General features: G+C 49.1%; 3 protein-coding genes across 10 annotated transcripts; 2 read left to right on the forward strand and 1 right to left on the reverse strand.

The window, feature by feature from the left end:
- The first annotated feature begins 9184 nt into the window (after positions 1-9184).
- Positions 9185-14430, forward strand: Plk3 (polo like kinase 3). Of its 2 annotated transcripts, none has more exons than XM_078026149.1 (15): positions 9185-9585; positions 9742-9849; positions 9938-10054; positions 10200-10329; positions 10409-10496; positions 11304-11399; positions 11491-11689; positions 11806-11929; positions 12316-12407; positions 12645-12738; positions 12879-12962; positions 13061-13223; positions 13377-13506; positions 13651-13794; positions 13911-14430. In XM_078026149.1, the coding sequence occupies exons 1-15, from the start codon at positions 9376-9378 to the stop codon at positions 14100-14102; spliced, it is 1971 nt and encodes a 656-aa protein (XP_077882275.1). In that variant the 5' UTR covers positions 9185-9375; the 3' UTR covers positions 14103-14430. The 2 variants fall into 2 exon arrangements, with proteins under 2 accessions (XP_077882275.1, XP_005318010.2); XM_005317953.5 differs by having other exon boundaries at positions 9186-9585; positions 13681-13794.
- On the reverse strand, positions 14353-22021 carry Dynlt4 (dynein light chain Tctex-type 4). 4 transcript variants are annotated; one of them, XM_078026153.1, is made up of 3 exons: positions 21889-22021; positions 15421-15481; positions 14353-15113 (listed from the first exon to the last, which is right to left on the reverse strand). In XM_078026153.1, exon 3 carries the CDS (start codon positions 15107-15109, stop codon positions 14441-14443), a length of 669 nt encoding a protein of 222 aa, XP_077882279.1. In that variant the 5' UTR covers positions 15110-15113; positions 15421-15481; positions 21889-22021; the 3' UTR covers positions 14353-14440. The 4 variants fall into 4 exon arrangements, with proteins under 4 accessions (XP_077882279.1, XP_077882278.1, XP_013218596.2 ...); XM_078026152.1 differs by having other exon boundaries at positions 14353-15116; XM_013363142.3 differs by lacking the exon at positions 21889-22021 and adding an exon at positions 15970-17099.
- Btbd19 (BTB domain containing 19) lies at positions 17356-25024 on the forward strand. 4 transcript variants are annotated; one of them, XM_005317956.5, is made up of 8 exons: positions 17356-17495; positions 18902-19115; positions 19244-19297; positions 21133-21192; positions 21729-21797; positions 21875-22006; positions 22122-22247; positions 22381-25024. In XM_005317956.5, the coding sequence occupies exons 1-8, from the start codon at positions 17410-17412 to the stop codon at positions 22513-22515; spliced, it is 876 nt and encodes a 291-aa protein (XP_005318013.1). In that variant the 5' UTR covers positions 17356-17409; the 3' UTR covers positions 22516-25024. The 4 variants fall into 4 exon arrangements, with proteins under 4 accessions (XP_005318013.1, XP_021575668.1, XP_040144492.1 ...); XM_021719993.3 differs by having other exon boundaries at positions 22122-25024; XM_078026150.1 differs by lacking the exon at positions 18902-19115 and having other exon boundaries at positions 17435-17495; positions 19244-19391; positions 21096-21192.
- The last annotated feature ends 697 nt before the right edge of the window (positions 25025-25721 follow it).

Raw genomic sequence — 25721 nt, forward strand, 5'->3', positions numbered from 1 at the left:
CCCACATCTTGACTCCTAGGGATATCCAGGATCTTGAGTGACTACTTCTAGAGCACAGCTATTGGTGCTTTGCAAGAGGCAAAGAGACCTATCCAGTTGGTAATTTTCCTATTTTCATATGATTTTTTTTTCAGTATTGGGAGTTGAACCCAGAGGTGCTCTATCACTAAGCTCCATCCACAATCCTTTTATTTATTTATTTTTATTTTTCATTTTCATGTTATACACGACAGTAGAAACCATTTTGACATATTTATACAAGCTTGGAATATCATTCCAATTAGGATCTCAGTCTTGTGGATGTACACATGGTGAGATTCACTGTGTTATATTCATAGATGTACATAGGAAAGTCATATTAGATTAATTCCACTGTCTTTCCCATTCTCATCCCCCTCTCTTCCCTTCATTCTTCTTTGTCTAAGTCACTGAACTCCTATTCTTCATTTCCCCCCTTTTTATATTTTGAGACAGGGTGTTGCTAAATTGCCCAGGAAGGCTCAAACTTGAAATCCCCCTGTCTCAGACTCCTGAGTAGCTGGGATTACAGATGGGCACCACTGTGCCCAGCCAGCATTTGGACTTTTAAAAACCAAATTTATTGCCCCATGCATCCCTATAATCTCAGTTACTAAGGAGGCTAAGGCAGGATAGTAAGCTTGAGGCCAACCTGAGCAACTAACTTAGCAACACCCTCAAAATGAAAAGAAGGACTAGGGATGCAGCTCAGTGGTACAGCATCCCTGGATTTAATCCCCAGTACCACAAAAATGGTCATCATTGTCATCCCCATTATCATCATCTTATTGAAGGCAACTAAATGGATATTTATAGCATTTTAAATCACAGATTCCATCCATTCACTATACTTTTCTGAGTTGTTCTACACATTTTAAGTACATGTTGTCTTCTGAGCTGTTTTTCTAAGATGATGATGATGATGATGATGATGATGATGATGATGATGATGGGTACTGGGCATTGAACCCAAGAGCACGTAACCACTAAGCCACATTCACAGCCCTGTTTTATATTTTATTTATAGACAGGGTCTCAACTAAATTGCTTAGGGCCTTGCTAAACTGCTGAGGCTGGTCTTGAACTTGAAATCCTCCTACCTCAGCCTCTGAGCCACTGGGATAACAGGTGTGTCACCACGCCCAGCTGTTAATTTACTATTTAAACATTATACTGCCAGGTGTGGTGATACATGCCCTAATCCTAACTGTTCAGCAGGCTGAGGCAGGAAGATCACAAGTTTGAGGCCAGCCTTAGCAATTTAGTGAAAATTTTCTCAAAAAAAAAAAAAAAAAGGCTGGGGAGGGCTGGGGATATAAATCAGTTGGTAGAGTGCTTGCCTCACATGCACAAGGCCCTGGATTCAATCCCCAGCACCAGAAAAACAAACAAAAAGGATAGAGCTCAGAAGTAGAGCACCCCTGGGTTCAATCCTTGGCACTGCAAAAACATAAAAACAAAAATAAAATAAAAATAAATAAAAGATCCAGGCCTTGCAGCTCAGACACCTCTGGTTTCTCAGTGTTACCTTTGCTCTCAATAAAATCAAATGAAAAAGATCCAGTTCTAAGAAGGCTCTGGAAAACCAGCCTTGCTCTTCTCCCAGGTCACTTCTCAAAGCCCTCTAGGTTTCCCCTCTTGCAGCAATCACGCTAGTTTATGTCAACTTCCCTCCAGGGCCTACAGACAGGATTGGATGTGCTTCATCTTCATCCTGTGAAGCCAAACAGGATTCTTTTTCTTTTTCTTTTCTCCCTTTGTAGCAGTGGTCTGCTTCATGCTTTAAATAATGCACTGATTTTTTTTTTTTTTTTTTTAGTAGCAGGGATTGAACCCAGTGGTGCTAATCACTGAGTCACATTCCCAGCCCTTTTAATTTTTTGAGACAAGACCTTGCTAAATTGCTGAGGCTGACCTTGAACTTGCAATCCTCCTATCTCAGCCTCCTGAATTGCTGGGATCACAGGCATGCATCACCAGGCCCAGGGGTGATTTATTTTTTTAATGGACATGTTTCTTTCTCTTTCCCTCCCCCTCACTAATCTAGAGGGCAACAGGATTACCTCTCTTCCCCATTCTAGGCAGAGTTATTGGTCCTTGGCACACACCCATCACAAGAATGAAGTAATTCTGACTTCAAGATGGCACCAGAAGGGCTGGGGCTGTAGCTCAGTGGCAGAGTGCTTGTCTAGCACATGTGACCTCACTGGGTTCAATCCTTAGTACCACATAAAAATAAACAAAGGCATTCTGTTCATCTACAAATACAAAAAAAAAAATTTAAAAAGGAGATCTAAAAAATTGACTGTCTCCTAAATTAACAAGTGAATTACAAGTCTGGACAGAGAATACCTGGAATGTAACCTTTGAATCACCTTTTTAAAAACTCCCTATTCACAGGCAGTGACACTGATCTGTAATTCCAGTGGCTGGGGAGGCTGAGACAGGAGGATCACAAGTTAAAAGCCAGCCTCAGCAACAGTGAAACCCTGTCTCAAAAAATAAAAAGGGCTGGGGATGTAGCTCAGTGGTTAAGCACCCCTGGGTTCAATCCCTTGTACCAAAATAAATAAAATATAATAAAAAATAAAACCCCCCTTTACCCCTTAATGGGCAGAATCATATCCTCTGGGAGAGGACTCCTCTGTGCTTTTCCTTTGCTAGCAAAGCAGTAAAACTGCTTCCTTTTTCTCAAAACCATGTCCTATTTATTGGATTGGCATCAGGGACAAAGCCAAAGCTTTTGATAACATCTTCCTCCTTCTCCATTTTAACATGAAAGTCAACTGGTTTCACCATTCCCACCCTCCCCTGCTGTGTGTGTGTGTGTGTGTGTGTGTGTGTGTGTGTGTGTGTGTGTGTTGCTAGGGCTTGAACCTAGGGCCTTCTGCATGTGAAGTAAGCAATCAACCAACAGAGCTAATTCCCAGCCCTTCCCCTTTTTTTTTGGTGAGATTTCTCAGGTGAGCCAAGGTCTGAAAACCTGCTCATAGCCTGACTGGAGTTGTGCCCTCCCTCCAGGTGCTAGGTGAGAAGTCACTGAGTAAAAAACAGTTCCAGATGAAAGACCAGGATCTCATCCATCACGGCCACGGACCCCATTCCCAAGTCCTGATCTGTGGCTTCCCCATAGGCTAGGGATATAGGGATAGAGCTCAGTTGTAGAGTGCTTGCCTAGCCTGTGCCAGGCTGTGGGTTGATCTCCATCCAGCATTAAAAAAAAAAAGGAAGGAAGGAAGGAAGGAAGGAAGGGAAAAGAAAAGAAAGAGAAGTCACATAAGAAAGCAAGCATTATGGACTGCTTACCACTCAAAGAAGTTCTAATACTTGGGAGGCCAAGTATTGGGTCTCCCTGACAGCTTTCCCCAAGACAACACCTGCCCCCATCCTTGGCCCTCACACTTCTGCACTCTGGTCTGTGAATTTCCCACAGAACTAGGATGAAGGTGCATGACCTGAAGCCTCTGCCCCAGGAAGGGGCTGTCTCCAGACCTACCCTGCCCCTCCCTCCTGAGTCACTTATCTCCCTTCCCACTGCCCAGGTCCCCTTCCTCTGGTTTATGGTCCAGGAGAGAGAACCATTTAACCTGTAAATCACTTTGCCCCACCCTGCTTGTCTTCCTTCAGTCTGTCTCCTTCCTAGGTTCCTGCCCATCAGCACACCCCCTTCCTCACAGCTGAGTTGGATGTATGCCATAGCACAGAACACCACAGTGTCTGCAGCCAGGTTTCACCATGGTCACCAAGGTTACCAAACATCATGACATTGAGTGAGCCACTGAATTTCTGTGGTGAAATAGGCATGATCATACCTATCTCATAGAGTTGTTGTGAATATTAAGTGAGTTAATTGTATAAACTGCTCAGAATAGCTCAAGGTAAGCACCAAGTGTACTCTGGCTATCAGCACAGGCTTTATTTCTGGTGGACTGCAGCACTCTCCAAGGACTCCTGAAATCTCCTTATTGTTGAATCCAGTTGTCCCTCTGGAGTCCTAATTTCACTTGGTATCTTTCATTCTTGGAAGACTGTCCTTTCTTGACCTCTGACCTAACAATATCAAGAGACTCTAAGTGACCAAGGGGACAGGGAGTGTAGGACATGTGCCCAGCAGGGCAGCAGGCCTGACAGGAGACACCAAGAGCTTAGGAAAAGCTCAGCTTGGGGGCTAGGGAAGTAGCTCAGTGGTAGAGTCCTTTCCTAGCAAGAACAAGGTCCTGAGTTTGAGTTCAGCCCCCATCAGTGCAAAACAAACAAACCTGTCAGTTTTGACACATCCTTAGGTTATGAGAATCTTGGGGGAGGAGAAAGGGTACTAGCAAGAGGAACATGGACAGTGAGGGAGGGGGAGAGGGAATGAGTGACTCCAGAAAAAAAGGTAACTGAATAGTGGAGTCAGACAGACTTGGGTTCAGAACTTATTTCTGCCCTTGGGAAGCTATGGATGACCTTGGGAAAACTGTTTATGAAATCTCCCATAAATTTACAGTGAGCAATAAATAAATAAGATAAATACCATTCCACAAATGGTGCCTTTTAGCTATCTTCCAGGAATTCTCTGGAAAGAAGAGAGACACCCCATGCATGTTGCTCTGGGTTTCTCCTTTAGAAAGCATGGAGCCACTCTTTTGCTCACAGATATGAGCATATACAAGAATTAAAAGGGGGCTGGGGTTGTGGCTCAGCGGTAGAGCACTTGCCTCGCAAGTGCAAGACCCTGGGTTCGATCCTCAGCACCACATTAAAAAAAAAAAAGTGAAATAAAGGTGTTGTGTTCAACTACAACTAAAAAATAAATATTTTAAAAAAAGAATTATAGGGGCAACAGTGGATCTCCCCTGTAATTCCAGCAACTCAGAAGGCTGAGGTGAAAGGATCACAAATTCAAGGCCAGTTCCAGCAATTCAGCAAGACTCTGTCTCAAAAAATAAAAAGGGGCTGGATGCTGTGGTGCAGGCCTGTAATCAAAGTGGCTCAGGAGGCTGAGGGAGGAGGATCATGAGTTCAAAGCCAGCCTCAGCAAAAGTGAGGCACTAAACAACTCAGTGAGAGTCTGTCTCTAAATAAAATACAAAATAGGGCTGGGGATGTGGCTCAGTGGTCAAGTGCCCCTGAGTTCCATCCCTGCACCCCCAAAAATAAAATAAAAAGGATCAGAGGTATAGCTTAGTGGGTTCAATCTCCAGTACAAAAAAAAAAGAAAAAAAAAGAATTTCCCACATGTTACCATGGCAAAACTGGAAGAGTTGGCAATGTACCCAGCATGCTGTTGGTACTGTAAATAAGCAAGTTAAGGGCAAGATATTTTTGTTTTTAAGGGCAAGATTCTTGGCAGGAGACTTAAGGTGCATATTGAAAATATTAGCACTGTCAGAGCCAAGGCAGTTTCCTGAAACGTGTGAAGGAAAATGATTAGAAAAGAAGGAAGCCAAAGAGAAAGGTACCTGGGTTCAGCTGATGCACCAGCCTGCTCTGCCAGAGAAGAGAACTTTGTTGTGGGTTTTTATCTTCTTCTTCTTCTTCTTCTTCTTTTTTTTGGTACCGAGGATTGAACTCAGGGGCACTCAGCTACCCAGCTGCCAGGATTACAGACATGCCCCATTGCGCCCAATTTGAGAAGAGCACTTTGTTGGTGTTCTTCTTTCCAATGGAAAGAAGTCTGAGCTGCTGCTGCAACCTGTTCCCCATGAACTTATGGCATGATAGATACGAGAAAAATAATTTTAAAAAGACCCCTGGACTGTATAAAGAAATGTGTGAAAGGGGAGGAGGTGACACAGAGAAAGGAGTGTTACTCAGTGGTGCAGCACTTACTTAACATGTGTGAGGCTCTTGGTATGGTTTTGCTTTGCTTTATTGTTGTTGTTGTTGTTTTTGGTACTGGGAATTGACCTCAGAGACTTGCACATTCTTGACAGCTGCACTACTTCTGAGCTACATTTCCTGGCCTTTTTTTTTTTTAACATTTATTTTTTAGTTGTAGTTGGACACAACACCTTTATTTCACTTTTTTTTTTTTTTTAATGTGGTGCTGAGGATCGAACCCAGGGCCTTGCCCGTGCTAGGCGAGTGCTCTACCACTGAGCCACAACCCCAGCCCCCTTTTAATTCTTGTATATGCTCATATCTGTGAGCAAAAGAGTGGCTCCATGCTTTCTAAAGGAGAAACCCAGAGCAACATGCATGTTTCTCAAATTAGGCTAGAAGTTGTAATCATCCTGCCTCAGCCTCCCAATTACCAGGGATTACAGGTGTGTGCCACCATGCCCAGTTGAAGCCCTTGATTTGATCCCCAAGAACCACAAAACAAAACAAAATTTACTGTAGTCAGGAGGATCTCCTGATATCCCAGCTCCTGGATATCAAGAACCAGTTGTGAAGGCCAGCTATGGTAGTGCACACCTGTAATCCCAGTGGCTTGGGAGGCTGAGGCAGGAGGAGGATCGCAAATTCAAAGCCTCAGCAAAAGCAAGGCATTAAGTAACTCAGTGAGACCCTGTCTCTAAATAAAATATAAAATAGGGCTGGGGATGTGGCTCAGGACTTGAGCACCCCTAGGTTCATTCTGTTGTTCCAAAAAAAAAAAAAAAAAAAAGAAAGAAAGAAAGAAAGAAAGAAAGAAAGAAAGAAACCACCACCACCAACAACAACCTTGTTAACTTTTCAGGGGAAGACCTACAGGGCTATTCAGTTGGGGAAAAAAAAAAAGTGGACTGAGTGTGTTGTTCACTAGTATAGCACTCCTGGGTTCAATCCTCAGTACTTGAACAAAAAAGTGTGGCTGGGTATGATTTGGGGATTTAGCAGCCTAGTGGCAAAGCACTTGCTTAGCATGTCCAAGGTCCCAGGTTTGGTCCTTGACCCTGAAAAAAAAAAAAACAAAAGAGAGAAAGAAAGAAAATATAGAGAGAAAAACAGATCATGTATGAGAAAGAAAAAAGAAAAACAGATCATGTATGTGAAGTCAGAAGGAAAAAAAAGACCATCTACAAGCTAAAGAGGGAAGCCTCCAAAGAATCAAGCATGCTGACATGTCCATCTCCTGGACTTCCAGCCTCTAGAACTATGAAAACAAATTTGTCACTTAAGGCATCCAGTCTGTGGTATTTTGCTATGGCAACTGTAGCAAACTAATACAGAGACATTTTACTTTGTTTTCCAAATATAAAATTGCAGTATTGAATATGCCTTTTAAAGCTGTACATGCCTCAGGCCCATTTACCCTGGGGATTCATCCTTTGTGGTCACTATCATCTCCCCCTGGAAAATTGCTAAACTGTGAGAATGAAGGCCAACTTCTGAGTGGCACTCAAGGCTTCCCGCCCATTTCCCCTTCCCCTCATTCATCTCTGACTGGTTTGGGTCTCCCTTCAGTGGCCATGAAGGACAATTGTGCTTGAAGTAGGTCCTTTTGGGCCTGATGAAGGACTGAGATCTCTCTGACAGCATATGGTGGTGCCATAAAATGAAGGTAACACCAAAAGCCGGGAGACCAGCAAGCTGCTGTGGCAGCAATCAGACAAGAGAAACTGTGACCCAGACCAGGGTATGAGGGCAAGATGGATCCAAAATGATACATATATATCAGAGATATTTGGGAGACAATCTTGGCAGGAATTGGATACTTGTTGATTTTCCAGGTTACTCTTTCTAAAGTAAGCTATTGGTTTACTCTTGTTTATTTCCTTCATAGCACTTTTCACAGCCTGCAATTACTTTGTTTATGTATTTATCTATTGTGTTTCCATGAAACAGAATCAAGCAAACTAAATGAGGGCTGCAAACCTTTATCAATCTTATTTGAGACAATAAATCTGAAGTTTGGTTCAGTAATTGATAGGATCATCCAGAATGACGAGTTGAGAACGACCACAAGGCCAGGAAGTTTGTGATCCTGGGACCAACATTCCAGAGGTGTTAAGATCACACTTCAACCTCTGGACCTGGGCATTGAAGGGTGGGGATTAAAGAGGGATCTAGGGTTCCAGATGGCCCCAGAAAAGCTGCCTAATTCCCATCCCCAGCACTTGAGAATATCCGATACCTATTCTTCACTTTCTGGCCTTCTGGATGCTGACCCAGGATAGTGAATATTTTCAGGAGAAGGAAATACAGGACTCAAGATCCATCACTCGAGAGGTTATAAGTGGGTAGTGGAAGATGGGGCCTGGAACATAAGCCTTCAATACCAGGCTGGGTTTTTTTGTTTTTGTTTAACCAGGAATCTAACATAGGAGCGCTTTACCACTGAGCTACATTGCCAAGCCTTCCCTCTTTGTTTAAAATATTGTTTTTAGTTGTTGATGGACACAATACCTTTATATACTTATTTATTTTAATGTGGTGCTGAGGATCCAACCCAGTGCCTCACACGTGCTAGGCAAGTGCTCCACCACTGAGCCACAACCCTAGCCCTGCCAAGCCCGTTTTGCATTTATTTATTTATTTATTGGGTACCAGGGATTGAATCCAGGGGTGCTTAACCACTGAGCCACATCCCCAGCCCTTTTTAAATTTCTTATTTTGAGACAGGGTCTCGCTAAGTTCCTTAGGGCCTCGCTAAGTTGCAAACGCTAGCTTTGAATTTGCGATCCTCCTGCCTCAGCTTCTCCAGTAGCTGGGATTACAGGCGTGTGCCACCACACGCCCGACTAGCACCGGGCTGTTTTGACCCCAGAAACTATCATGGCAGTCCCCAAACTAGGCAAGCCAGGCTCCAAAGTGGGCTATTCTTCAGTCCCCAAAGGGGGCAGCACTGGGCTGGGTCTATCGGGTCTGGTCAAGTGCCTGAGACTGGAAAGTTCCTGCAAGCACAAAAAAGGAGTGCTAGTGACCCGCCCAGGATAAAAAGCACCACCCGTCTCTTCCCGGCTGGAATGCTGATCCACCTAGTTTCTGGGAAGACGCCCTCAGATACCAGACCCTCACTCCAATTTCAGCATATGCTCTGAAAGATAGGAATAAAAAGGGCCCCCACTGGAGGAACACGAGGTCATTAGGGAGGAGTGGGTAGCAAAGAGAGACAAAGGTCAGTTTGCCCCTGCTGCGGGTCGCAGCACTGTAGCGGAGCCTGTAGGGTTAGCACAAGAGGCGGGGCCTCGAAATTTTTCGGGTGAGAGGAGGAGCTTCAGGATGACGTAAGGCCTGGAAAGAGGCGTGGCCTCTCCGTGACTCGCCGCCGGGAAGGGGTGGGGTTCTAGATGGTGAGACTCCGGGGAGGGGGCCGGCGTTCATTGATAAAAACGCCGGGCTCCCTCCGGCGCGAGCGCAGAGTAGCGAGACCAGGCAGCGCCACGCGCGGCCGGGGCCGGGCGGAACCTAGAACAAGCCGGGCCCGCGCTGCGAGGCGCCGCCCGCATGGAGCCCGCCGCGGGCTTCCTGTCCCCGCGCCCTTTCCCGCGTGCTGCCGCCCCGCCCGCGCCCCCCGCTGGACCGGGGCCGCCTCCGAGTGCCTTGCCCAGATCTGAGCAGGAGATGCTGGCTGGGCCGCCGGCGCCAGATCCTGGGCGCCTCATCACGGACCCGAGCAGCGGTCGCACCTACTTCAAAGGCCGGTTGTTGGGCAAGGTGGGCCAGGGGCCGTCTGGGGAGTGGTGCTCACGCGGGCGGACAGAAACCCTGCCAGGCAGGGCGGGTGCGCTTGAACCCGACGTGGGAACCATGCGGACCAGACCCGGCCTCCCCTCCCCTGGAGCGCCTGGCCTGATACCCACCTCCTCCTAGGGGGGCTTCGCCCGCTGTTACGAGGCCACTGACACAGAGACCCGCAGCGCCTATGCGGTCAAAGTCATCCCGCAGAGCCGCGTCGCCAAGCCGCATCAACGCGAGAAGGTGGGTCCAGGCCCAGCGGGCGATGGGTGAAGTGGGGTCGATGGGGTGGGAACCCCGGAAGGATGATGACCCCGCACCCCCATGGCAGATCCTAAATGAGATTGAGCTGCACCGAGACCTGCAGCACCGCCATATCGTTCGTTTTTCTCACCACTTCGAGGATGCTGACAACATATACATTTTCCTGGAGCTCTGCAGCAGAAAGGTGAGGGATGGGGATTTCAGCGGTGACTGGGGCCGGGTAGGGTGCGTCTTAAAACCCAATGCTAGGGCCCTGCCTTCCTCGTGGAGCATGCAGAGAGGGAGGCTCAGGGAGGGCGAACAGGGGCTGAATCAGTGGCTCTCTGCAGTCCCTAGCCCACATCTGGAAGGCACGGCACACCCTGTTGGAACCAGAGGTGCGCTACTACCTGCGGCAGATCCTTTCTGGCCTCAAGTACTTGCACCAGCGGGGCATCTTGCACCGGGACCTCAAGCTAGGTGAGACTCTTCCGTGAGCCAACAGGGTTGGGGGACTGGGGATAGGAGGAAATCTGACATACCTCTCTGTCCCCTCTAGGAAATTTTTTCATCACAGATAACATGGAATTGAAGGTGGGGGATTTTGGGCTGGCAGCTCGCTTAGAGCCCCCAGAGCAGAGGAAGAAGTGAGTGTTTGAGGGGTTGCTACAATCTGTGTATGACACAGGTGATGTGTGACAGATAGTGAGTATGTATATGGGAAGCAAAGTGACCGCCTGATGTGTCCATGTGATGAATAGGGAAGGGGTAATGGGCTGTTTGTGTATATGTGAAGGTGGAGGTGGCAGCCTCACTTGCTGGGACTCGTGGGGAGGATGAGAGTCCTACTGTGTGACACAAATGGGATAGGTGACTCAGTCCCAGAAACAGATTCGGGTGTAAGGATTCTTAAAGGTATATGACTGACCCTGGAAGGAGAATGTGACATAAGCCAGGCAGTGTATGTGAGACAGTGTGGGAGTGGCAGGACACGACCCTCTGTGTGTGTATGTAAAAAGACCCTGCCATGGCTACTGTGACTGAGTGTGCATGACACAGATAGCATAGGTAGCAGATGAATGTTTATGGGGGACGTGACAGCTGGTGTTGGTGTGTATGCAGCACAGACCATGGGAGGTGACAGCCTGATGGGTGTTTGACAGACGGGAGTGGGGGAAGGGATCAGTGATCGACCCTCTGTGTTGACCCTGGGGGAGGGGGCTGGGTTGGGGGGTCATGGCCTCCCCCTGCGCTGCAGTACTGTTGAGCAGCTGGGGCAGGCGGGTAGGCGGGGTCTCAGCTGCCATCTCTGGCATCCATTGTCCCAGGACAAGCAAGAGCTCTCTGGCCTTTGGTGACAAGCAGCTGCTTTGTCTGGACTCACAGCGGGGGCAGGGATGGGGATACTGCTGGGCTGGGTCTGAGCTGTCCCTCATTTCTCTACCCTCTTTCAGAACCATCTGTGGCACCCCCAACTATGTGGCTCCAGAAGTGCTACTGAGACAGGGCCATGGCCCTGAGGCGGATGTGTGGTCACTGGGTTGTGTCATGTGAGTGTCAGTCAGTGGCTGACAGGTAGTGGGTACGTAGGCTGGGCATTTCAACCACTTTACTCCTGACCCCCTTATCCCTGCCCCACAGGTACACACTGCTCTGTGGGACTCCCCCCTTTGAGACTGCTGACCTGAAAGAAACGTACCGCTGCATCAAGCAGGTTCACTACACGCTGCCTGCCAGCCTCTCATTGTCTGCCCGGCAGCTCCTGGCCGCCATCCTTCGAGCCTCACCCCGAGACCGTCCCTCTATTGACCAAATCTTGCGCCATGACTTCTTTACCAAGGTCTGTGACTCTCCAGACACCTGAGTTCAGTCTGCATATTCCCAGGGGATTAAATGTGGGCAATTGAGAGGACCCCTGGGGCCTCTCTTCTATGTTGACATGGCTTCTCTCCACAGGGCTACACCCCTGACCGGCTTCCTGTCAGCAGTTGCATAACAGTCCCGGACTTGACACCCCCTAACCCAGCAAGGAGTCTGTTTGCCAAAGTTACCAAGAGCCTGTTTGGAAGGAAGAAGAAGAGTAAGTCTAGGGTGTCAGGGTGTTAAGTGACAGAGAGACTTGTGATATTCATTTTTGGAGCATGGAGGTATGGGTGCAGCTGAGTGTGGTGGCTCATGCCTGTAATTCCAGCGACTCAGGAGGATCACAAGTTTGAGGCCAGCCTCAGCAACTTAGTGGACCCTGTATATCAAAATCAAAAATAAAAAGGGCTGGGGGTGTAGTTTAGTGGTAAAGCACCCATGGGTTCAATTCATAGTACCAAAAGAAAGAAAGAGAGTGTGGATGCCTGTGAACTCCTGAGGAGAATGTGTGTTGTCCAGGTACTTGGGAAGGCCTATCATTGTGTCATCCCTGTGGACAATGGGATTGGGCAGAACACTGAAGACTATCCCCCCTACCTCCAGATAAAAACCATCCTGAGGAGCAGGACGAGGTCTCCTGTTTGGTGAAAGGCCTCATGCGCACGTCTATTGGCCATCCAGATGCCAGGCCCGAGGTGAGGTGCTCACGTGGGCATTGTTCCCCTGACTCACCCCACCTAGCAGTTGAAGGAAGCCCGGGATAAAAGGCTGATGAAGCATCCAGCCTCGTGGTGGCCTAATTGGCTGTGTCTCATTAGCAGGCTGGGGCTGACCCAGGGTGCCCTTGAAACCAGGGCAGGGCTAGGCCATGGACTTTCAAGGATTTCGATTTCAGGGCCTATCTCACTCCCTGTCCCTACCCAACTCTCTAGGCTCCAGCAACTTCTGGTCCAGCCCCTGTCAGCCTGGTAGAGACAGCTGCTGAAGACAGCTCACCCCGTGGGACGCTGGCGAGCAGTGGAGATGGTGAGGAACCAAGGAGTGTGAGACTTGCTAAAACTTGCTGAGGCAGAGACCAGGAACCAGAGGGAAGGAGTTGACAGAGGGACATGATCTGAGTCTAGGGAGGGCTAATGCCTAAAATCTCAGTGCTCTGTTCCTTTCAGGATTTGAAGAAGGTCTAACTGTGGCCACTGTGGTAGAGTCGGCCCTCTGTGCTCTGAGAAACTGTGTGGCCTTCATGCCCCCAGGTAAGGCTGGGGTCAGGTGTGTGTTAATATTGTTGGGAGTTCTTTGACTAGGAGGCTAGGAAGGAGCAGGTCCCTTATTTCCTTTTTTCCCTTGACAGCGGAACAGAACCCAGCCCCTCTGGCACAGCCAGAGCCTCTGGTGTGGGTCAGCAAGTGGGTTGATTACTCCAACAAATTTGGCTTTGGGTATCAACTGTCCAGCCGCCGGGTAGCAGTGCTTTTCAATGATGGCACACACATGGCCTTGTCAGCCAACAGGAAGTAAGTGCTGTGCTGGGGTGTCTTGTATCCAGGGTGTTGGACTCATCAGGGCTGCACTTTGGCATATGTTCCTAGGCTCAGGGGCCTAGGGTTTCTCGGCAGAAGGGTGTTAGTGCAGGGCTCCCTTTGACCTTGGCCTCCCCCCACTTCCAGGACTGTGCACTACAACCCCACCAGCACAAAGCACTTCTCTTTCTCTGTGGGTGCTGTACCTCGAGCTCTGCAACCTCAGCTGGGCATCCTACGATATTTTGCCTCCTACATGGAGCAGCACCTCATGAAGGTATGTGGGTAAGGGAGCATACTGAATATTTACACATTCTCATTACTTCAAGTTCCCCTTTGGTAATGGGAGGAGGGGCTCAAAGCTAAAGGCTGAACCCAGTAAGAAAAGGAGACATTGATGGAGACATCTGATTCATGTCAGACCAGTGACCTACCCTGCTCCTGCTCTCAGGGTGGAGATCTGCCCAGTGTGGAAGAGGTGGAGGTGCCTGGCCCACCCTTGCTGCTGCAGTGGGTCAAGACTGATCAGGCCCTCCTCATGCTATTTAGTGATGGCACTGTCCAGGTAAGAGCCCACCCTGGAGTTGGAGGGAAGGTCTGGGAGGCCTAGGATGTTGGGAAGAATATTGGGCCTGGAGCCTTGGCCCTGGCCCTGATCAATAACCTTCTCCTTGTATACAGGTGAACTTCTATGGGGACCACACCAAGCTGATCCTCAGCGGCTGGGAGCCCCTCCTTGTGACTTTTGTGGCCCGAAATCGCAGTGCTTGTACTTACCTCGCTTCCCACCTCCGGCAGCTGGGCTGCTCCCCGGACCTGAAGCAGCGACTCCGATATGCTCTGCGGCTGCTCAGGGACCGTAGTCCAGCCTAGGCCCCACCATGCAGAGCAGGCCATGACCCAAGCCCTCAAACCTGAGGCCTGTGCCTGTAAGGCTCTGGCCCTTGCCTTCGTGGCCCTCTCTGTTCCATTGGTGCCTCACTGGGGGCTCTGGGCTGAATCCCCCAGGGAATCAGGGACCAGCTTTACTAGAGTTGGGGTGGCTTGTCCTACTATTTCTTATCCCCTCTCTGAGATAAGCCTGAGCCTTAGCCCCAAATTAGGGGCATTATTTATGGACCACTTTTATTTATTGACATTTATTTATTGGGATGTGAACCCCAGGGGGCCCTCCTTCTGGGATAATAAACCTTTTGCAGAACTCGGCCTGCTTATTCGTAGTAGAGCCCGTGGACGGTGGCCACCGCAAAAAGTGAAGCATTGGTGAAAGTAGCAGAAGCCAGTCCATCGCGTGCTACATCCCAAAGTGCGCGACTGACCACATGCACGCCCTGGCCGGTGCGAGGCCCCAGCACCACGCTGCACACAAGCTTATAGCGCGGTGGGCTGAACTCACGCAGGTGCACATGCATCTGTTCACACAGCTCTCGAGTGAGCCTCCCAGCCTCCGAACCAGAGTAGGAAGCATCCCGCAACCTGGCATCCAAGGCTGCCTCCAGAGCACGCTGAGCACGGGCAGCTTCCCAGCATTCTCCAGGCGCAGGCTCCATGCGGTAGGAAGGTGCTACCTGCCGGATTGGCGCCAGGGGCAACCCTGAGAAGCTGACCCGAGAACCTAGAGGGGGCCCTGGGACCAGGGATTGTCGCCGACCTCCAGGACCAGTGACTGGCCCAGCCAGTGAGTTGCGGCGTGAGAAGGATGTGGCTGGACCCAGCACAGAGCCACGGCGGGAGGCTGGGCCCACAGCTGCAGGTCCAGCCTCATCAATGCTGGGCAGGCGACCACGGGGCCGTACTGGTGGTAGTTTAGGCCCCAAATCTTTGGTAGTCTCTTCCTGGTGTGTCTCCTGGCGTCCTGGGGGCAGAGGCCTGCCAGCCATGGGCCTGCTGGTTGAAAGACACACATTTAGGATGGGCTTCAGTGGCCATCTTTCTGCGTCCCCTGTTGCTGAGTGATGTGAAGGGTTTTTATACCCCTACTCTCTTCTTATTTACCACCCGCCACCACACACACACCGGCTGGCTTTTCCCTTTTTTTTTTTTTTTTTTTTTGAAGTGGTGTCACACAAACTATGTAGCTCAGGCTGATCCTGAACCTCTGGGCTCAAATGATTCTCCCACTTCAGCCTCCCAAGTAGCTGGGTCTAGGTGGCACTGCACTGTGTCTAACTTCCCCTTACCCACTTCTTACCTGTGTTTTTGGAACAAGTGGATCAAACAGTCAAGCTGGGTGGGTTTCTAGGTGCTTAGAGCTGTTAGGGACATAAAGAGGGGAAAAGACGATACTCAGTCTATAATTCTGAGCTAGTCTTTGCCATCCTGGTTTCCAGTTTGCCTTGGGCACTATGTAGGTTGGCTAAGTGAGATCTATTGTACTTACTTTTCTCCCTTCCACCTGACTTCACTAGCATAAGGGAGAGATGAAGCTGGCTTCTGACTCAGCCTGGAGAGTAGAAGTGGTGCCTGCAACCCTTAACCAGAAAGGATGGACAAAACCAACTCCTTCATTTCCACAGATCCCACTAGCCCTGGGGATATTGAATCCAGTCACCTTCTACCATTCCTGCTCTTATAGGGCACAGAAAACTCACTCAGCCACTACAACAGGCTGAGGCTGGGGGCATGTGACCCCTGAAACTCTTTCTTCCTTCTGCTTTTGTCCTGTGACTGCACCTCCTACAGAACCACTTCTGGGATGGTTGCCCTCCTCTCCTGAAACTCCCTCAGGCACCTGACTCACCTGCAACCTTGGTCTCCAAGCTCTCTCGGCTCCACAGCCCTGGCCCAGCTAGCCTGACTTGCAGGTGGGAGGAGGAAGGGCCATGTTTTGCAGTTGCCATGGGCTGCTAGGGCAAGCACTCCTTCCTCCCAGAGTCCCTCCCTTCCTCCAACTTGGCTCTGGAATAACCTAAGAGTGTTACTACTATGAGCACCTGCTGAGGATGGGGTACCCCTGAGTTATTGGGGAGAAAGGCCTATAAGGTTTGAGCTCAGGGACATACTACCACCACCAGACAACCGATAGTTAGGGGCTCTGCTTAGAAAGCCCCAGGACTCTTGAGCCATTCTTCCTTTCTTCATTTCTTTCCTTTGTGAAATGGCCAGATGACTGGCCATTTATGAACAAATGACAGGGCCTAGGGTATGTGTGGGAGGATATTGAGGCTGCAGGGGTGGCTGCTCAGGAATCCAGGATCCAGGCAGACAGGAAGGAGCACGTCATTGCTCTATCGTCTCGGCATCAGTCTCAACCAGGACAAACATTTCCGCTCCAGGCGCTGAGCTGGGGTGGGGCTTGGATGACTTCCTCAGTTCTGGGCTTTGTGCGGGGGTGGGGAGGCCCATTGGCTCAGATGGGAGGACCAAGTCCTGAAAGCTATGACTCAGTGGTAAACCTGAGTCCAGTCTCTTGACCCTTACTGACCCAAGTGCCCTGGGGCTTGTCCCCAGTTGGCCACACCTCTGTGTGCCCCAGTACCTAGATTACCCAGCTGCATTTCAAGGATGCCAGAGGCTGCCATGCTTCTGTCAGAGCAGACAATTCACTTTACCCTGGAAGGGATGGGACTACCCCTCTCCAGCAAACTATGTCTGGGCCTAGAAAATCATCCATGGAATGAGGATTTTCCCTGTGGAGGTGAGGTTTCCCAGGCCTGCCTAACCTGAGTTTAACCTATGACTGGGGGAGAGCAGGAGCTTGAATTCTGAAATTGTGGCAGGTCAGGACCAGAGATAAGGCTCTCAAGACTGTGTTTAGGGCCCTTCCACAGGCTAAAGTTTTCCACCAGGCCTGTGGAGAGATGGGCGGGGCCTCCTTTTAGGCTGGACTCCAGTTTCCATGGAAACCCACAGGCTTCCCACCCCAACGCTGCCGCCTGGGCAAGCTCCCAGCCCAGGCCTCATCCCACACCAACTTCTCCCCTGGACTACTGGCGCTCAGGCCTCAGCCTCTCCAGGTCCCCTACCTCTACCCCCACCATATCTATCCCTATTCCTGAGCCTCTCTTCATCCCTAAACTGTAGTTTCTCAGTAAACAGGCTTCCTGAGCTCCTGCCTCTCTCAGGCCTTTCTAATCTCCTCACCAGCTCTAAGGCCTGGCCAGGCCTCCCACAGACCAACAAACAGCAGCAGACCTCTTAAACCACTCCGCTTTCTTTTTCTCCCTGCCCCACTCCATGCATGGAGAATCCAGGACTAGTTGTGCATGGGCAGACTGCTTCCTTTTCCACAGCACTTCGAAGTCTTGTCAACAACCCCCAATACAGGTGAGGAAGTGGGCCCGGTGGGTAAGTTTTCCCTAGCTGACTTTGCTTAGCCCCATGACTCTGGGGAGGCCCTGGGTGAAGAGGTGAAAAGGACTTTGCCTTCCTCCCTGGCAAACTCAATCGGTGGGGAAGCCAACTGTAGATGATGGCTACCAGCTTCTCAGTGTCCATGATACCTTGAGAGCCAGGGTGGGGGGCTGTGGGGGATAGAGCCCTGGGCTGCTGTGTGAGCTCAAGCAAAATCCTTCTGTGAATCTTGAGCTCCTCTCAGAGGGGAAAAGAGCCTGAAAAATGCGATGTAACTTGACTCCCTCCCATTGAGCACTTAGATGTTGGGGCCTCTCTCCTTGAAGAGGTAGGAGCCTGTTCTGAGAATTGGGAATTCAAAAGAGGAAGAAAGCTCAAGGGATTGAGCCAGAGTTCCAGACAGGAAGTAGTTCAAGGGTGCTGACCACTGTTTGCCCAAAATGCTAATGGTGTTTGAAAATAGGGATAGAGTTTACTTGGGGCAGGGTTGGTCAGGAGAGCTAAAATGTAGCTCTCTCCTGGCCCCAGTATCTCAAATCTGGATTCTTCCCCAGGGTTGGTAGTTCCCATAACCCTGCTTCTCTGGGGGTTGCAGTCTGGTCTGAGTAGTAGGAACCTTGGACTATGAGACTAGAAGGCTCTAAGAAACTCACATATTTTCTCTTGTCTTCTACCATCTACCTTGTTCAGGGGCCCAGAAACTAGGGCCGGAAGTGATCATGAAGATGGAAAATGTGGTCTGGCCTCATTATGGTGCATGACTGCCATGTCTGTTTACAGTTAATGCACATTCTGCACCCTACACCCCCACTCCCTCCTCCCTGGAGGAGGGCTGAAAAACAGCTGAGTTTGCAGCCAGTGGAGGAGGTACCAAGAAGAGCTTTCCCTCCTCAAAGACTCAGACTGGGGAGGGGCTGGGGAGTTGGGATCAATCTTACTTTTATTAACCCTGTTGCCCCCTCGCAATCAAGCACAGTCCTCTGAGGTCAGGGGTGAGAAACTTAAGATTCAAAGATAGGAAATTGCCAGGCACAGTGGCATATGCACATAATATCAGCAGCTCAGGAGGCTGAGACAAGTTCAAAGCTAGCCTCAGCAACTTAGTGAGACCCTTCTCCAAAAATAATAGCAACAATAACAAGAATGGGCTGGGGATATGACCCAGTGTGTGGGAGAAGAAGTCACTTGCCTGCAATACCATGGGTGGAGCTGGGACTGGAACTCACGTCTGTGTATACCAGACCTTTTCCTGGAAGGCTAAACCCTGTCTTACGTTACAGATAAGGAAACGAAGGTTCAGAGTGGGCAAAAGTGAAGCCCAAATTGTACTCTAGGCTCTGGACTCCTTTCATCTGGCTCTCTGCCCCTCTCTTCCACAGTGATGTTTGCTTTGTGGTCGGTCAAGAACGGCAGGAGGTATTTGCCCACCGGTGCCTGTTGGCCTGTAGATGCAACTTCTTCCAGCGACTGCTGGGCACAGAACTGGGCCCCGGGATGCCTAGTCCTGTGGTGCTAAGCACTGTGCCAGCTGAGGCCTTCTTGGCAGTGCTGGAATTCCTGTATACCAACAGTGTCAAGCTGCACCGCCACTCTGTGAGCCCACTGACCAGGGGCCTGGGTGGGAGTGGCTGGGGGTACAAAAGGCAGGAGTCTGCCCATCACACGGTGGGCCAAAAGTCAGGGGAAACTCTCTTCTGGTCCCCCAACCACCCACTTTGTAGGTGCTGGAGGTGTTGACGGCAGCTGTGGAGTATGGGCTAGAAGAACTGCGAGAGGTAGGTTTTTGTGCCAGGTCCTGGTTGGTTTCCCTTGCCTCTCATGGATCCAATTCATACCCTACTTTACATACTCTGACCTGGAGGGCAATGTGTATATACATAGAAGTACAGGTATCTCTGTATACACAGGGCATGCATGTGAGTCTGTATGTACAGAATCCTCACATGCCCCGAGTAGGCTAACTGAACATCAGGTGTTGATGAGTGAAGGATAAATCAGCCTTGATCCCTATCTCTGAAGGAAACACTTAACCCTGTGGCACGAGTGTGATATATAGGGTAAATAGCACTGAGGCTATGTGGGGAAAGAATTCCTGGAGGAGGAAACATTTGTGATTTGGCAGAATGAGCAGTTTTTTCACAGGGAGAGTGGGAAGATGTCATCCCAGTTACAGAGGTACTAAAGGAGGTAGTGAGACATTTGGTGTGGTTGGATAGGATGTGAGAACAGAAGCGGGCAAGATATGACTGGAGAGAGTGCCAGGAGCTGGTTCATTCAGGGTCTTCAAGAATTTAGACTTCTGGGCTGGGGATGTGGCTCAAGCGGTAGCGCACTCGCCTACATAGGCGTGCGGCCCGGGTTCGATCCTCAGCACCACATACAAACAAAGATGTTGTGTCCACCAAGAACTAAAAATAAATAAAAAAAGAATTAAAAAAAAAAAAGAATTTAGATTTCTGTTTGGGTGTGGTGGCTCATACCTATATTCCAGTGACTCAGGAGGCTGAGACAGGATTGCAAGTTCAAAGCCAGCCTCTGCAACTTAGTGAGGTTCAAAGCAACTTAGTTAGACCTTGTCTCAAAATAAAATATAAAAAGGGCTGGGGACGTGGTTCCATGGTTAAGTGCCCCTGGGTTCAATTCCTGGTTCCAAAGAAAGTAAAGAATTTAGACTTCTGGATTGGGCATGCTGGTACACATTTATGATCCCAGTGACTCAGGAGGCTAAAGTAGGAGGGTTGCAAGTCAAAGCTAAATTAGTGAATCCTGTCTCAAAATAAAAAAAAGAGTTGGGGATGTAGCTCAGAGATAGAGCACCCCTGTGTTTAATCCTCAGTACTGCAAGAAAAAAAAGGGCATAGGGAGGGGAATTTAGATTATGGATTGGGAGTATTGGTCAGTGGTATAGTGCTTGCTTAGCCTGGTGAGGCCCTGTGTTCAATCCCTGACCCACTTATGCAAGCACACACACACACAACAAAAGAAAAAAGAATTGTGATTTTTTTCAACATGAGTACAGTGGAGATTTACTGAAGGTTTCAGGTAAGGGAATGGGATTTGGAAGCTAAGGGGAGAAGGGAGTGGAAGAAATAGAAAGGGCTCATCAAACCAGTCAGGACTCTAGTGCATCAGTCAAGTCAAGTGGATGTGGCTAGGATGGGGGCGGCAGAAACCCAAAAGAGAAGTGGGTAGTTTTCAGAGATGAAGTGGAACTGGCATGACCCAGTGCTTTTCTGGGTGATAATGAGAGATGTTAAGGATGAAATTCAAGTTTCTGATAAAAATAGAAATGTTCTCAAGTCAGGAAAGGAACAAATGGAAGAAAATAGCATCCTGAGAAGAGAGTGGAATTTTTGCATGGGTCTTATCTGATCTGATTAGTGGCAAGTGTACTGGAAGGTGGTTTTCTGGGCTTGGCTTTGCTAATCTTCAGTTTCTTTGGGCTTGCCAAATCTCAGGCCCTAGCAATTCCTGGCTTCCCCAGGCCTGGATGGGTCTGGGGCTAATCGGAGTCCAGATGGCTAACCCTCAAGCCTGCTCACTACTTTATTAGATCTGGGCCTTGGAGTAGAGACATGTCCACACAACTCAGATTTATTTCTGTTTCCAGCTGTGTCTGGAGTTTGTGGTGAAGGTGCTGGACGTGGAATTGGTTTGTGAGGCTCTGCAGGTGGGTGTTACTGGATGGACCTAGGAGAAGTCTGGCTTTCAGTATGTGGTACTGGGCTCCTAGGAACCAGGAGTCTAGACCTCCTGTGTCTGTCCTGGAATAATCTAGATACATAGAAGGGGGTAGGAATGTCCCAAGGATGTTTATGGGATAAATTATGTGCCTAGATAAGTGGGATCCAGGGTTCACTAGCAGAGTCAGGTGTAGGATCAAGAGTTGAAGAACAGAAGATCTTTGCTGGTCTTCTATAAAAGCTGGGAAATGGTTCTCAGCCGAGGAAGGTGAAGGGTGGGGTTTGGAGAAGGGAAGCCAAGCCTAGGTCCCAGGATGGGATTTGAAGGAGGTGTCCTGCCTTCTTTAGTGTGCACTGTGTGTGGATATGCAGACAGGGACTTTCACTGGTTCTAGTTTCCAGAGGCCTTGTCATCCTCCCCAACTGGAAGTAGGGTCAGGTTCGCAGTGATGGTTCCCAGCGGGGAGGGCAGGGCTACATGGTTTCTCCAATCTCTAACCTAACTTCCTCATTCTGTTCCCAGGTGGCTGTAACCTTTGGCCTGGGGCCGCTGCAGGAGCGGTGCATAGCTTTCATAGAAGCCCACAGCCAGGTATTACTCCCCACCTTCATATTTCTAACCCCACACACCCCATTCTGCTTTCCCCTGATCAGTTCCCCCGCCCGCAGGAGGCGCTCCGGACCCGTGGCTTCCTGGAGCTGTCGGCCGCTGCGCTGCTTCCCCTGCTGCGCAGCGACAAGCTCTGCGTGGACGAGGTCGAGCTGGTCCGGGCAGCCTGGAGCTGGGCGCGCGTAGGCGCGGTGAGAGGGAGTGAGAACCCAGGGCGCTGAAGGAGGCACCGGCAGCAGGAACCCAGCGAGCTGGAGGTGGGGCGGGTGCTCCCGCCATGCCCAGTCTCAAAGCTGGCTTTCGCAGGCGGTGCTGGAGCGGCCTGTGGCTGAGGTGGCGGCCCCGGTGGTGCCAGAGCTGAGGCTGGCCTTGCTGGCCCCGGCGGAGCTGAGCGCCCTGGAAGAGCAGAACCGGCGGGAGCCGTTCATCCCGGTGAGGACGCGGGGAGCCAGGCTCAGATCAACTCCGCAACGTGGGGACCCGGAGCTAGGGGTGCGGTTCTGCCCAGTGTCTCCCTGGCGAAGAGGCACTGCAGGGCTGCGCGGTGACCCGCCTTCCCCTGTAGGTGGAGCAGATCGTGGAGGCGTGGAAATGTCATGCCCTGAGGAGAGGGGATGTGGCCCGGGGAGCATTGTGCCGCCGACGGAGGGGGACCCTGCCCCGGGAGCACCACCGCTTTCTGGACCTGCCCTTCAAGTAACTCAAGGCCGTGACTAGAGAGGAATTCCTGTCCTACTCAAAACTGCAGTTCCCAACGTGCTCTGCGGTTGGAGCGGGCTTCCGCTCCCAGCATGCCGCGCCTTCCGGGAGCCGGAAGGCTTGTTCTCGGGTGCCGCGCCTTGTGCGAGACGACCGGCCTAGGGCGGGGCTGTGAGAAGAGTGCTGGTCCAGTGCCTTCTCACGATGGCGAAATCTAAAAGCGAGGGTTCACTCCACGGCGGGGCACTCTCGTGCGCAGGTGTACTCTGATTGCGCCCACGTGTCTATTCGGTCCAGCCTCCTCTTTAATAATAGCTCTTCCTCCTGGAGATCGTTCCTTGAGTGCCCCACAGACACCTCAGTGCACAATCGAGCTCCCCGTCTTTCCCCCCAGCACTGTCCCGGTTCTGTTTCTCATTTCCGTGACCGCCCACGCCGGAAACTTGGACGTCATCATTGCCCCATCCCTCTCCCTCGCACTTGCCTCAGGTCTTTCTACTTAAAAGATCTTTCCAGATGTTTCAGTCTTTAGCCTATCCTGCCTATCACGTCTTATAACCCTTCTTGTCTTCACCCCTCAATCGATTTCCCACATGCAGTCAGCCCTATCAGATTGTCAAGTCGATTTCCCTTAAGTCCCTCAACATCCCTAATACACTCGCTGGACATTCAAAACTATTGTGGTTTCTGAGCATTTAGCAACTCTTCTTTCATCCCTGCTTTTGCAAAAATTCTCCCCTGGGAGGTACTCAGGATTTGCTCCCTTGTTGTTGAGGTTTCCACTTTTCACCTCTTTCATCTTACATCTTGTCTTCCTGTGGACCTGAATCTCCCTGAAGAAAGATCCCTGAGGCCTGGAGTAGTGCCTTATTTGTTTTTTTCATCAGTCTCAGTCACATAATCAGGGTTCGGTAAATGCTAAGTGAATGACTTCATTTCCCTATTTATTCCATAAAGAGTTCTCATAACTTCCAGCACTGGGGACTAAACCCTGGAGCACTCTATTACTGAGCTACATTCTTAGCTTTTTTTTTTTTTTTTTTTTTTTTTGAGACAAGGTCTTGCTAATTTGCCTTGCTGGTCAGGAACTCCCCAACAGTCCTTCTAATTTTAGAGACTGCTCAGCAGCTGGGACAACAGATGTAGGCCTTCACACTGGGCAAAAAGTTTTAAAGAAGTTGTAAAACAAGATATCATCATCAATCTATGGGCCTGGGGATGTGGCTCAAGTCGTAACGTGCTCGCCTGACCTGCGCGGGGCACTGGGTTCGATCCTCAGCACTACATAAAAATAAAATAAAGATGTTGTGTCCACTGAAAACTGAAAAATAAATATTAAAAAATTCTCTCTCTCTCAAAAAAAAAGATCATCAATCTAAAATGAGGGCAATTGACTATTTAGAAGAAAATAATATCTGTCTCAGGGACTTTATACAAAAATATATTGCATGCCAATAAAAATAGTTATTTGTCACTCTCTCAAGATTTAAAAGGTTCGGGTTGTAGTACACAAGCATGTAATCTCTGCAGCTGGGGAGGCTGAAGCAGGAGGATTGCAAGTTGAGGGCAACCTCAGCAACTTAGCCAGATCCTGTCAAAATGAAAAAAGACTAGGGATGTACATCAGTGGTAAAACACCCCAGGGTTCAATTCCTAGTACAAAAAAAAAAAAAAAAAAAAAAACCCTCAAAAATGTGTTCACCCAGTAGTACCGCTTCAAGCAACATAGTTTAAAAAGTGGGGGGAAAAACCCCAACACTTTATTTTGTGATACTGGGGATTGAACCCTAACACATGCTAGGCAAGTGCTCTACCCCTGAGCTACATCACCAGCCCTTTTTGTTTTTTGAATTTTGAGACAGGGTCTCCCTAATTTCCCAGGTTAGCCTCAAACTTGTGATCAACCCTCCTGCTTCAGCCTTTTGAGCAACTAGACATGCACCACTGCACCTGGATGGAGAGTGAAAATTGAAAATTATATGTCCATTAATAGATGTCTGGTTAAATTAACTATGGTATAGTCCTACAACGATACAAAAGATTTGCATGATCTTTACTGAAAAAAAAAAAAAAAGCATAGTGTAGACCAAGTAGAGTATTATGCCTTTTGTGATAGCTTGATGTGGTGGTACATGTCTGTAATCCCAGCAATTTAGGAGGCTGAGGCTGGAGGATTTTGAGTTTGAGGGCAGTCTCAGCAACTTAGTATGGCCCTAAGCAATCTGGCCAAATACTTTGAGAGCCTGGGAAGATGTGGCTCAGTAGTTAAGCATCCTTGGGTTCAATCCCTGGTATAAAAAGAAAAAAAGAAAAGAGAAGTGTGGTGCTAGGCACGATGGCATATGTCTGTAATCCTAGCTGCTCAGAAGACTGAAGGAGAATTGTGTCCAGTCTGGACAACTTAGTAAGAGACAATCTGTCCATACCATGTAGCTCTATGGTGGTGCTTCCCCAACCCCTGTTAGATCCTATATCCAGCAAAATAAAATATAAATAAATAAATAAATCTATTTATTTGTTTTACATGTACTCACTAAGTGCACATGTTGGAGGTATTGATTTACCATATAGAGTGCATCAGAGAAAATCAAGTCTCTGCCTCATAGAGCTTCCATTCTAGGGGGAGAAACAAGGACATTTGCTACAATTTCAGGGAATATTGTTATCTCTAATTATCTCTTTAAGCAGGTTAAAGAGATAGTGGTAGCTGAGCATACAGCTCAGTGGTAGAGTGCCTGCCATGTACAAGGCCCTGAGGTTCATCCACAGCACAGCAAGAAGAAAAGACAGTGATGGTGGTTGGAATGGGATTGTTTCATACAGAGTAGTGAGTGTAGATTTTGAAGCCTGCATAAACTCTCCACCTTTATTTGCTTTTAGTCATTTGATTATATCATCAATTTTAAGAGTTCATGAAGCTAAGCACTATTCCTATTAGCTTTGCTATGGGACATACTGGTTATGATGGTAATGGTTGCCTAAGTTGTTTTTCAGGAACTTGGCAGTAGCTTAAATTGGTTGAAATTCACTGACCCTTCACTTGGGCTTATACAAGTGTCTGACTTTTTGATGTCAGAGGGTCCAACACTTCACCCTCAGAGATGAGAATATTGCCATTCCCTGAACATACATTCTAGGAAGAACCATGAAGCTTGATTACACTTGCAGAGGCCACTAAGTCCTTCATTCTTCCTCAACTCCAATCAG

Source organism: Ictidomys tridecemlineatus, chromosome 11 (genome assembly GCF_052094955.1).
Source record: "Ictidomys tridecemlineatus isolate mIctTri1 chromosome 11, mIctTri1.hap1, whole genome shotgun sequence".
In the NCBI taxonomy this organism is placed as follows: Eukaryota; Metazoa; Chordata; class Mammalia; order Rodentia; family Sciuridae; genus Ictidomys; species Ictidomys tridecemlineatus.

Excerpts from the sequence above, each read along its gene's own strand:
- Plk3 (XM_078026149.1), top strand. The coding sequence starts at position 9,376 with ATGGAGCCCGCCGCGGGCTTCCTGTCCCCGCGCCCTTTCCCGCGTGCT. Across the intron at positions 10,330-10,408 it reads GCACCGGGACCTCAAGCTAG|GAAATTTTTTCATCACAGAT; the intron begins GTGAGACTCTTC and ends TGTCCCCTCTAG. Across the intron at positions 13,795-13,910 it reads TTAGTGATGGCACTGTCCAG|GTGAACTTCTATGGGGACCA; the intron begins GTAAGAGCCCAC and ends CCTTGTATACAG.
- Dynlt4 (XM_078026153.1), bottom strand. The coding sequence starts at position 15,109 with ATGGCTGGCAGGCCTCTGCCCCCAGGACGCCAGGAGACACACCAGGAA.
- Btbd19 (XM_021719993.3), top strand. The coding sequence starts at position 17,410 with ATGGAGAATCCAGGACTAGTTGTGCATGGGCAGACTGCTTCCTTTTCC. Across the intron at positions 19,116-19,243 it reads TCAAGCTGCACCGCCACTCT|GTGCTGGAGGTGTTGACGGC; the intron begins GTGAGCCCACTG and ends CCCACTTTGTAG. Across the intron at positions 22,007-22,121 it reads GCTGGGCGCGCGTAGGCGCG|GCGGTGCTGGAGCGGCCTGT; the intron begins GTGAGAGGGAGT and ends TGGCTTTCGCAG.